A 12,977-nucleotide genomic window follows, 5' to 3' on the forward strand; every position below is an offset into this window, starting at 1 on the left:
CTAAATCACACTTGCAGCCAGTTGACATGGATTAAAGTTGACTCAACCTCTGTCCTGTGTCCTTGTGTGTACCACATTGAGCATGGAGAAAAGAAAGAAGACCAAAGAACTGTCTGAGGACTTGAGAAACCAAATTGTGAGGAAGCATGAGCAATCTCAAGGCTACAAGTCCATCTCCAAAGACCTGAATGTTCCTGTGTCTACCGTGCGCAGAGTCAACAAGAAGTTTAAAGCCCATGGCACTGTGGCTAACCTCCCTAGATGTGGACGGAAAAGAAAAATTGACAAGAGATTTCAACGCAAGATTGTGCGGATGTTGGATAAAGAACCTCGACTAACATCCAAACAAGTTCAAGCTGCCCTGTAGTCCGAGGGTACAACAGTGTCAACCCGTACTATCCGTCGGCATCTGAATGAAAAGGGACTGTATGGTAGGAGACCCAGGAAGACCCCACTTCTTACCCTGAGACATAAAAAAGCCAGGCTGGAGTTTGCCAAAACTTACCTGAAAAAGCCTAAAACGTTTTGGAAGAATGTTCTCTGGTCAGATGAGACAAAAGTAGAGCTTTTTGGGCAAAGGCATCAACATAGAGTTTACAGGAGAAAAAAAAAAGAGGCATTCAAAGAAAAGAACACGGTCCCTACAGTCAAACATGGAGGAGGTTCCCTGATGTTTTGGGGTTGCTTTGCTGCCTCTGGCACTGGACTGCTTGACCGTGTGCATGGGATTATGAAGTCTGAAGACTCCCAACAAATTTTGCAGCATAATGTAGGGCCCAGTGTGAGAAAGCTGGGTCTCCCTCAGAGGTCATGGGTCTTCCAGCAGGACAATGACCCAAAACACACTTCAAAATACACTAGAAAATGGTTTGAGATAAAGCACTGGAGACTTCTAAGGTGGCCAGCAATGAGTCCAGACCTCAATCCCATAGAACACCTGTGGAGAGATCTAAAAATGGCAGTTTGGAGAAGGCACCCTTCAAATATCAGGGACCTGGAGCAGTTTGCCAAGGAAGAATGGTCTAAAATTCCAGCAGAGCATTGTAAGAAACTCAGTGATGGTTACCGTAAGCGGTTGGTCGCAGTTATTTTGGCTAAAGGTTGTGCAACCAAGTATTAGGCTGAGGGTGCCAATACTTTTGTCTGGCCCATTTTTGGAGTTTTGTGTGAAATGATCAATGTTTTGCTTTTTGCTTCATTCTCTTTTGTGTTTTTTCATTTAAGACAAATTAAATGAAGATAATAATACCAAAGAATTTGTGTTTGCAATCATTTTCAAGAAGAAACTGAGTATTATCTGACAGAATTGCAGGGGTGTGAATACTTTTGGCCATGACTGTAATGGCCATTACTAAAACTGTCATTTTCAGTTACTAATGTGGTCTGCCACCTCAATCAGCAATCTGTTAAAGGGAATCGAGCATTTTCAGTTCCTCAAACCTGCAGATGATTAATAATAAAAGGTATTTTTTTACCATTTTGAAAAGGTTAAAAATACCAATCGCAATATTCACCCATCGCTGTTTTAGTGATTGTAAGGGTTATTATCATGTGTGGCAGAGAGCTCAGGAGCTGAACTCTCTCAACACGTCAGATACGGGCTAAACTAAATAACCCGCATCTGTCACTAAGAGCTCATCTCCAGCCACAGCTGTTAACTACAGTTGTGCTCAAAAGTTTACATACCCCAGCAGAATTTTTTGCTTTCTTGGCCTTTTTTGAGAGAAAATGAATGGCGGCACCAAAACTTTTTTCTTCACTCATGGTTAGTGGTTGGGTGAAGCCATTTATTGTCAAACTACTGTGTTTTCTCTTTTAAAATCACAGTGACGACCCAAAACATCCAAATGACCCTGATCAAAAGTTCACATACCCCATTTCTTAATACCATGTATTGCCCCACACTAACATCAATGACAGCTTGAAGTTTTTTGTGGTAGTTGTGGATGAGGTTCTTTATTTTCTCAGATGGTACAGCTGCCCACTCTTCATGGCAAAAACCCTCCGATTCCTGTAAATTGCTGTGTTGTCTAGCATGAACTGCAACCTTGAGCTCTCCGCAGAGTGTCTCAATGATATTGAGGTCAGGAGACTGAGATGGCCACTCCAGAACCTGCACTTTGTTCTGCTGTAGCCAATGACAGGTCAACTTGGCCTTATGTTTTGGAAAATGAAATAGTCCAGCTCACCATAGTCGGCATCCTATGGAACTCGGAGCACGGAACCGCTGTTTCAGGGTGTAGAAGAATTAAGGAAATGATGAGGAATCCAGCTCAACGAGGTAGTGAAAAAAATCATAATGATTAAGGGTTCTTGTTCACCAGAAACGCGTTGATATCGCATTTTAATCCATGTTGTTGCTGATGTTTTATCCTCCACTGAATATGATTTGAAGTGAATAAAGGAAGGGGTTTTTTTTTCCACTACCTCGTTGAGCTGGATTCCTCATCATTTCCTTATGTTTTGGAACATTGTCATGTTGGAACGTCCAAGTATGTCCCATGCGCAGCTTCCAGGTTGATTGCAAATTTGCCTCCAGTATTTGCTGATAACATGCAGCATTCATCTTTCCTTCAACTTTGACCAAGTTTCCTGTGCCTTTGTAGCTCACACATCCCCAAAACATCAGCGATTCACGTCCGTGCTTTACAGTAGAAATGGTGTTCCTTTCATCATAGGCCTTCCTGGCCTCTCTCCAAATATAACTTTTATGGTTGTGGCCAAAATGTTCAAATTTTTGTCTCATCACTCCAAATTACCTTGTTCCAGAAGTTTTGAGGCTTGTCTCTGTGCTGTTTTGCGTATTATAGGTGTGATACTTTGTGGAATTTGCACAGTAATGGCTTTCTTCTGGCAACTCAACCATGCAGCCATTTTTCTTCCAAGTGCCTCCTTATTGTGCATCTTGAAACAGCCACATTGCTAGCTTTCAGAGAGTTCAGTATTTCAGCTGATGTTTTTTGTGAGTTTTTCTTTGCATCCCGAACAATTTTCCTGGTGGTTGTGGACAAAATTTCTGTTGGTCTACCTGACAGTGGTTTTGTTTTTACAGAACCCCTGATTTTCCATTTGTTAATCACAGCTTGAACGCTGCAGACTGGCATTATCAATTACTTGGATATCTTTTTTGTATCCCTTTCCTGTTTTATACAGTTCAACTACCTTTTCCCGTAGATCCATTGAGAATTCTTTTGCTTTACCCATGACTCACAATCCAGAAACATCAGTGTTTCGATGAAAGATGCAAGAGGCTGTCTGGATCCCAGAAACTCACTCAGCTGTTATGCTCACATTCATTACAAGCAAACAGGTCACGGGTGAGGATGTTACCGTTTGTAGCCATTCAAACACATTTGTGTCAACTTCTGTGCATGTTTTCAGGCCAAAATCACCAGGGTATGTGAACTTTTGATCAGGGTCATTTGGATGTTTTGGGTTGTCATTATGGTTTAAAAATAGAAAACACAGTAGTTTGACAATAAATGGCTTCACCCAACCACTAACCATGAGTGGAGATAAAGTTTTGGTGTTATCATTTATATAATCTGGAAAAAGGCCAAGAAAGCAAAAATTATGCCGGGGTATGTAAACTTTTGAGCACAACTGTATTTAAACATCACCGTCAATATCTTAACAGAGAAATTTACGCTAAATGGTACACAGCTCGTCTTTAACGGCTCTGGGATGGAATTGGAGGGTGTCGAAGGGCTACTATGTCTGACAGAGACCTGCTGAACGACCTTGTTGCTACCATCTTAGTATCGTTCTAACAGCTCAGCTATATGAAGGAGACCAAGATTTACACTATGTAACAAATACTGGGGTATTCCAGTATATAGTATAAGATCAGAAGATCACAGGTTCAAGTTTACTTTAGAAGTAAAATTAGAAAAAAAAAAAAGAAGACAGAAAACATTTTGCACTGACTGACACAGCTTCATGTGCAGCGATTGAGTGGATTGGGGGAGGGTCTGCCTTCTACAGAGGGCCACTAAAAAGTTTTTAAGGGCATTTCCCTCTGATCAGGCATTTCGTTATTTTGACGTACCGTGTGGAGAGATTGAGAAGATGGTAGGACTATTTCCAAGTGATGGTTCATGTGATGAAGTATTAAATATCTGTGACATCTGAGAAGCTGAAAGAAAAAAAAGAAAAAAAATGATTATTTTTCTATTAATATAAAAAAAGTCACAATAGATAGAGCAACTTCAGCACTAAAAACAGCAACTGGCAACGGCAAACAAGACTGGCAGTAAAAGAAGAGCGGCTGAGAAAGCCAATTAGACAGTGTGGACACAGGTTTTGGAAATTTTCTTATCGGTTTCAAAGGGAATCTGTCGCCAAGTTTTTGTTACCTAATCAGAGCAGACTCATGTAGGGGCAGAAGACAAAGACAAGAGTCACCGGATTTTGCAGACTATAAGACTCACTGGACCATAAGACGTACCCCAAATTTTGGGGAGGAGGATAGAGAAACTTTTTTTTTAATAAAATGCTGGCGCACTTTACTAGTCCAATTTTAGTGTAGCCTACCGGGGATAGGGCGGCTGTGGTGGAGCAAGGTCACTCTCTAACAAGGAGCTTAATGGCAAAATTTGCAAAATGATCAGGCAATAAATTTGGGTGGTCGATTAGAATTGGTATTAAACAGTCCTCCACATCATGCTGTTCACATTTTGACATCATGAGACCAAGATGACAGTTAACAATTGATCAACAGTACCACGTCATTGAGAGGCTTCAAGCAGGATGTTCTCAGACGGAAGTGGCCCCTGAGCTTAGAGTGTCACATAATGTCATCAGCAGGTTGCAAGTGATACAGAGAGACTGGATGAGTCACGTAAAGGCATTAAGTGGGCATCATTTAGTCACATCCCACACTGATGACAGCTTCATTGTGAATAATGTCCTTTGGAAACAGATGATGAATGCCACACAACTCCAGGCACATTTAAGGGAGGTCAAAGACACCCAAGTGTCAAGTCAGATCATTGTTAATGTGAAGAGCAGAACAAAAATGATTACCTCAATGAACAAAAATATTGACCTGTCCATTCAAGGACATTTTAGCTATAGTATGAAATCCTGTTTTTCTTGTCTGTGGAATTGCCTTTGTACTGTTTGTTGTGAAACTGCCGCCCACGAAACTGTTTTCTTTTCTTTTCTTTCTTTCCTGTTTTGTCTCTTTGTTTAAACATGCAAAACTTGTATAACCACTAAACCTACCGAAACAACTATATAAAGAAGGGATAGCACCTTGAAGGCAGGCGTGCTTCAGAGACTTCCCAGTGATACACTATACAAGACGTGTCTTGTGTATTATTTCTGGTGATTCCCCATTTCCAAAGGCTTCTCCGACTGAGTGTGATCCTGACATTTCCTGGCGCCTGAACAGGGACCCGAGGTCTGTGTATTCCTTCAAGAACACCGGCAGAATACGAACGAAAAGAGAATCTGGGATAATGGACGGCAGATGAACAAAAACCTGGCCAGGTAAGAGACACTGTTAGATCTCTTATATCTGCCCTGCACTGTCCGTAAGATTTTCTGTGTCGTGTTCTTTAGCGGGTAGTTCTAGTAGAGGAGGATACCTATAGCTCGGGTTCTTGAACTATTTAGGAATTGATCACCTCACGGAGTACGGCATTGAATGAGAGTGAATGTGAATAGAAGGTGTGTGGAAGTTGGGAATAGCCCTATAAGCCGCCCAGGGGGTTGAAACAGAAGAAGTGACTGTCCCACTGGGCAACGTGGTTGCGTCCTTTCGGGGAGACCTCCGCGCCTATGTTCAATCTCTGATCCTGTCTTTGACAAAAACCTGGTGACAGATAAGTGTATGATAGTATGAGCCCAGGACAGATAAATTAGCCTGGGACAAGAATACGTTGTGTATGATAGTATGAGCCCAGGACAGATAAATTAGCCTGGGACAAGATACGTTGTATGTTCTTTTTCTGTCTGGTTGCATTTGTGTTGTTTGCTATAGGTGTAGGAATCAGGATTTTCTTACATCAACACAGTTTAAACATCCTAGCTCCTTAGGAAGAAGGTAACGAGGTATTCTCATACCCAAACGCCACCTAGGGCAAGAAAAAGACATCCTAGCTCCTTAGGAAGAAGGTAACGAGGTATTCTCATACCCAAACGCCACCTAGGGCAAGAAAGCTCAGGATAAGAAAATGGGGAATAAGCAAACAAAGTCGGAACCAGAAGAATTAGATATCTATACTATCATAAAGGAGAGAAGTGGTGAAGATGCCACTAAGGGGCTGAAAAAGATTTTTAGTAAGTTTGGAGTTACTAGGGCAGAAGCTTTTAGTAGAAAACTATGGGAAGGAATTCAGGAAAGAAAAAAAGGCATAATCAGAGACAAGAAATGGATAGATCAGATCCAAGCATTGATTGATGTCTCTAGGGTAGCAGAAAATGAGGGATGGACATATAATCAACAGAGTAAAAAGTGGTGTATTAGACCCACAGGCTGTGGAGAAAAACAAAATGTGGAATCTAAAAATACCCCACCCCCATACCTTAACCCACATGCCCCATCTTTTCTCCAAACACTACCTCAAAGTTTAGCCGGACCAGGAGGATGGGTATGTCCGCACTGTGGACAACAAAATCCAGACTGGAGAAATGATTGCCTAGCCTGTGGTACACCTAGACATGGCGCTGTACTTGCCCCTGTTAGGGTAGTACCAAGACCCTTTAGGGAACCTGGTGCTGACGGAGTAATGGGAACTAGATATCACCAAACTCGACAATATTTCCCTTGGTCCCCCGCTGAAGGCATGTCTCTCTTGCATAACGCACCAGATCCCACCCAGTGTCCAGTTAGATTTGCACAATATATACAGCAAATTATGCAGACTCACGCTGGAGTTTGGGCAGATGGAGAAGAATTATGTAGAATGAAAATGACTCCTGGACTCTTCCAGGAGCTATTAGCAAATCTACAGGTACATAGGCCCCAAGCAGGAGATGGTGCCTTACAAACGATAGAATCAGGTACGCAATTTGTAGATCACTTAATGGTTTTCATGAGGGAGAGACAGAGGCAGAGAGGAACAACGGGAGTGGTGGCTCAGAAATCTGGACAATCAGTAGACGAATATTATCTAAGTGTAGAAAATAATTTCAGAGATGAAGGCATGGATCTAACCGCTCCAGGAATGATGAGGTTAGTTACAAAAACCTTTATAGATGGATTGTCTCCAAAAGTGAAGGAAAAGCTTAAGGCCGCAACCCCTGATTGGAGAACCTTGGAAGACCCACACCTGGCTAGACAGAAAGCTGTAGGGATAGAAATGGACTTAAGAGAAAATTCTAAGCCAGTAAGAATTGCACAGGCTAATACTGGCTCTGCTAATCAAAAGTTTACTTGTCATTACTGTAAGAAGCCAGGACATTTCCAAAGGGAATGTAGGAAGAGAAAAGCAGATATAGATTCAGGAACCTTTGTACCCAAAAATAGGATAAATAACCCAGTGCCTGATCAAACAGACAGCTCAGAATGACTGAAAGTTATGCAGGTCTCTCTTCCTTCTAGAAGACCAATAATACAAGTTGAGGTTGAGGGTAAAAATGTACCTTTTCTGATAGATACGGGAGCAACATCCTCCATTTTAAATCAGGACTTTTTACCATATCCTGACAATATATCCTCAAAGGTTACATATGCAGAAGGGTATGATGGTAAAATTCAAGCGTTGCCCTTTACAAAACCTTTAAATGTGAGCTTTGGCCCTAAAACTTTTGTATCCAAATTTTTATTTGCTAAAGGTGCACCTACCTGCTTGTTGGGTACTGATGTCTTAAGTAAAATGCATGCAAACATCCATTTTAGAGAAGATGGCACAGTTATGCTGACCATCCCTGAAGATGCAGAATCTCTGGAACCATATGTTAGAATACAGGCAATGGAGGATTTTCCCGAAATTTACACTCAACAAGCAAAAATTGACTTGTCTCGGGTTCCTGACAGCCTATGGGCAAAAGGAGACACTGATGTAGGATTTTTATCAGTAGCTCCTATACTGTTAGAAACTGCCCCGGGAACCATTTTACCTCAGCTCAGGCAATACCCCATCAGCGCCCAGCAAGAACAGGCGATTTCTCAACAAATTCAGGATTATGTGTTACAAGGTGTTTTGGTAGAAATCAGGTCACCCGCCAATACACCCTTATATCCTGTTAAAAAGAAAGTGTCCTCCAAAGAAACTATGGTGAAATATCGCATGGTGCACGACTTACGGGAAATCAATAAGGTTTTGGCACCGGTCACCCCTGTGGTACCGAATCCTCATACCTTACTGTTTCAAATTCCCAGCACTGCTGCATATTTTACGGTAATTGACTTATCAAACGCATTTTTTTCTGTGCCACTACATAAGAACTGTTGGCATTTGTTTGCCTTTACATTCAAGGGTAAACAATTAGCATGGACAAGATTGCCACAAGGTATGGTACACTCACCAACTTTGTACTCTGAAGCAATGCAGACCGTGCTGAAAAATTTCACCCCAGAACCAGGAGTAGTCATTCTACAGTATGTAGATGACTTACTTATTTGTTGCCCTGATGAGCAGACGGCAGTTACCTCAACTGTTAATTTCTTAATTTTCCTAGCGCAAGAAGGCTGTAAAGTAAATAGACAGAAACTCCAGGCTTGTCAACAAACAGTCGTGTTTTTAGGTCACTGCATATCACAGGGCATCAGACACCTCACACCTCAACGTACGGAAGCCATACGTAACATGCTTGAACCCAGGAATCACAAACAGCTGCGTGCTTTCCTAGGTATTGTTTCACACTGTAGACAGTGGATCATACATGCAAGTCAACTCATGCAGTCTTTATATGACTGTATTGCCAACACGCCATATTCACTCAGTGAAGAGGCTAAACAGTCATTTTCCTCTTTGAAAACAGCACTGGTATCAGCTCCGGCTTTGGGACTCCCAGACTACACTAAACCTTTTCAATTGATGGCAGCTGAGATATCCTCACATGCTACAGGGGTGCTCACACAAAAACATGGAAACAAACAGAGACCGGTGGCATACATATCAGCTCATCTGGACCCTGTAGCTAGAGCCGCACCTTCTTGTGTAAGAGTAGTAGCCGCAATTTCACTGTTATTAGATAAAGCTTCTGAGATTGTTCTTGATCACCCACTTCTAGTTCAGACCACTCATGATGTACATGGCATTCTTAACCAGGTCCAACCTAAACATATTTCAATGGCCAGACACCTCCGTCTCCAATGTTCCCTACTACTGCCGCCCAACATTTCCTTTGCCAGGATTCAGACTCTTAATCTCGCGTCTTTGCTCCCTTTAGAGTCTGAGGGGGGTACCATACCTGAGGAAACTGCACTCTCCAACTCCTTTGACCCATCAAAGTCAATGCATGATTGTGTACAATTAATGGAACAAGAGACTCAGGGCTTATGTAATGTACGTGACAAGCCACTCTGTAATGCTACATTTGAACTTTTCATAGATGGCAGTAGATATGCAGATATGAATGGACAATTTCATACAGGTTATGCGGTAGTAACTCAGCATGAAGTGCTGAAAGCAGAACCTCTCCCTGCTAATCAGTCTGCACAAGAAGCAGAACTTACGGCATTGGTTGAAGCTCTATAAATAGCCAAAGATCAGACAGCAAACATATACACTGATTCTAGATATGCACATGGCATTATTTTCGATTTTGGCGTAATATGGAGTTATATGACTGCTTCAGGCCAACCTGTTAAACATGCCTCCCTCATTAGACAGATTCTGGAGGCAGCACAAGAAACTAAAGAAATAGCGGTGATAAAGGTAGCTGCACATGTGAGACTCGACACCGAGGAAGCCAGGGGTAACGATAAAGCCGATAAGGCAGCAAAACAGGCAGCACGTAAACCCTTACATCATGCCCACACACTAGATAGCTCTGAAGATGATGAGGAGAGATTGAAGGAAGCTCAGAAACAGGTAGACGACGAAGAACGAGGGCAGTGGCAGAAAAAAGGGGCAGAAGATCAGCAAGGATTATGGAAAAAAGGAACTTTGTTGTGTTTACCCAGAGCCTGGTACCCCGCAGTGGCAAGTGACCTCCACCTACCCACGCATGTGTCGGCAAATGGTATGACGCTCAAGGTAAAAGAAAGGTGGTTGGCTCCAGGCTTTGGTAATTTTGCTCGGAACATGTGTGCTGCATGCGCTATATGCCTGGCACACAATCCAGGTCAGGCCATTAAAACCCCAACCAAGCATCATGTAAGACCACTGTATCCCTTTCAAAGACTCCAGATCGACTACATCCAACTTCCTAGGTACAATGGATACGAATATGTGCTTGTGTGTGTGGACATGTTCTCAGGGTGGCCAGAGGCTTATCCAGTTCGTAAAGCCTCAGCAAAAACTACTGCCATTAAAATAGCACATGAACTGATACCCCGTTACGGCATGCCTGAGGTGATCGAGTCAGATAGGGGTACCCATTTTACTGGGGAAATATTCCAGAATGTTATGAAAATGTTGGGAGTAGAAAACCAGTTTCACACTCCGTATCACCCACAGAGTTCAGGTAAAGTGGAAAGATTAAATGGAACAATAAAATTAAAAATCCAGAAGGCCATGGCAGAAACAGGAAAGCCTTGGACCGAGTGTCTACCACTTGCCCTGTATTCCATCCGAAACGCCCCAAGGGGGAAGGCTAAGCTGTCATCACATGAGATTCTTTTTGGTAGAGCAGCAAATTTGGGTTGTTATTTTCCACAACAACTGATGTTGATACTGAGACTTTAACTGCTTATGTACAAGAATTACAAAAACGTTTAACTAAAGTGCATTCGCAAGTTTTTGCTTCCCTTCCAGATCCAGAAAATCTCGAAGGAGGCCACAAGTTGGAACCTGGTGATCAAGTCTACGTGAAAAGACACACCAGAAAGACTCTGGAACCGAGATTTGACGGACCTTTCCAAGTCCTGTTAACAACTCCAACAGCAGTCAAGCTTGAAGGAAAGGCATCATGGATACATGCAAGCCATTGCAAAAAAGCAGTATAAGACTCATGATATTGATGTTAATAATGTTAACCTCAACGGAGGCATGGGAAAGACTGAATTCTCTAGCCCCTTTGAACAATAGATTCGTACAACATCATAGAAAATTAGTGCATGACTTGTTAAATAATACGCAACCCCTGGCAGATTGTTGGATCTGTACCCATTCACCAGTATCAGCCACAAGTATACCTTTTCTAGCAGTTCCCGTGTCAGCTGAAGAAATATTCGCTTGGCCTAATTGTTCAGACAACCTGGCCAACAACCAACCTGGCAATACTAGACTATGGAATACTACAATCGCCATACCAGTTGTGGGATGGGTAGAATTTCCTTGGTGGCAGGGCAATCTTTCAGGAAAAATAGACAACTTACAATATTTAGCATTCAAGGGAGGAAAATGGGTACCTAGGAATAAGACTGGATTAACTGATTTAGGACAGGTCCCCACTGAAAATCTACAGCTCTGTTTCAGTACAACCACCCCTTCCTCTGATGCTTTCAAACCTACAGTATTGAAAAGATACATACATAATAGAAAATGGGAACATTCTGAGTTGTTCCCCCAAGGTGATGCAAACAGTTGTACAAGTAAGCCGGGGAACCTGGTTTGTAATGAATCCAATGAGTATGTCAACGGAATGCATGTATGTGGGAATCCCGCAGCCGGGTACTGTAGCCCCTTGGGACAAAAACCCTCTTGGTGTATGCTTCAGAATGTATCTAGTTTTGTGGATTTGGCTCACAGATTGGTATTGCAGCACTCAGCTTTGTGGGACCTGCCTGAGGGTACATTTTGGATATGCGGAGAAGGAGCATATAAATGGCTTCCCGTAGGTATAAAGGGTACTTGTACATTAGGACGCCTAACCCCGGCTACTTTCATAATTTCAAATAAACAAGTGAATATGCAAGCCGTGCCCAAGCACACACTGTATAAAAGAGCTGCAGATAACTCACCACGTCCCTCGGGGAGGCCGCATATAGTACAAATGGGAATTCCCAACAAAATTGCTAGTACCATTTTTATTTATCCTATGTTAACACAGATGTGGGATAAATTAGTTAGAGCCACGGATTATCTAGATGATCAGATTTGGGATATATTGGACATATTAAATACTAGTATAGCTGTACAGAATCAGCTTATAATAGTCACTAACCAACATACCCTGGTATTGGATTACCTAACTGCCTCACAAGGGGGTATGTGTCAAATCATCGGACCCACCTGCTATCATTATATAGACCCGAATAGTACTATGAGTATGAGATTTAAATTAAAAGACGTACAACGACTCAGGGATCAGTATGACAAAGACAATGACCAAAATAAGGATAGCTGGTGGTCAGATACCTTTTCTTTTCTTAACCCGGCCAATTGGTTCAGAGGGATCGGTGGGTGGGTTACCGGGATTATGCAAAGCCTAATACATACAGTTATGGTTATTGTAATTATATATGTATTATTCAAGGTTGTACTCAAGGGTATCTCGGTATGCACAAATAAATTTTGTGTAATGGATGCGAGAATATAAAGTTTTTTTTGTAATATCACAAAAAGAATGACTAAAATGATCGACAAGGTTTTGAATGGAATATGTCAAAGGGGGGATTGTGAAGAGCAGAACAAAAATGATTACCTCAATGAACAAAAATAAAAAAAAAGAATTTGTGATAAATATTGACCTGTCCATTCAAGGACATTTTAGCTATAGTATGAAATCCTGTTTTTCTTGTCTGTGGAATTGCCTTTGTACTGTTTGTTGTGAAACTGCCGCCCACGAAACTGTTTTCTTTTCTTTTCTTTCTTTCCTCTTTTGTCTCTTTGTTTAAACATGCAAAACTTGTATAACCACTAAACCTACCGAAACAACTATATAAAGAAGGGATAGCACCTTGAAGGCAGGCGTGCTTC

General features: G+C 41.9%; 1 protein-coding gene across 4 annotated transcripts in view; it reads right to left on the reverse strand.

Annotated features, from left to right (window-relative positions):
* Nucleotides 1-12,977, reverse strand: part of MCPH1 (microcephalin 1) — a 435,753-nt gene that overhangs the window by 379,555 nt on the left and 43,221 nt on the right. For all 4 annotated transcript variants that reach the window (XR_013221834.1, XM_077290054.1, XM_077290052.1 and 1 more), the window contains exon 7: nucleotides 4,049-4,135. Coding sequence is in view for 3 of the 4 variants with exons in the window: in XM_077290054.1 (XP_077146169.1) it covers nucleotides 4,049-4,135 (87 nt within the window). In the remaining variant the exon portion in view is untranslated. The remainder of the gene's footprint in view (nucleotides 1-4,048; nucleotides 4,136-12,977) is intronic.

Source organism: Ranitomeya variabilis, chromosome 2 (assembly GCF_051348905.1).
Source record: "Ranitomeya variabilis isolate aRanVar5 chromosome 2, aRanVar5.hap1, whole genome shotgun sequence".
Lineage (NCBI taxonomy): Eukaryota > Metazoa > Chordata > Amphibia > Anura > Dendrobatidae > Ranitomeya > Ranitomeya variabilis.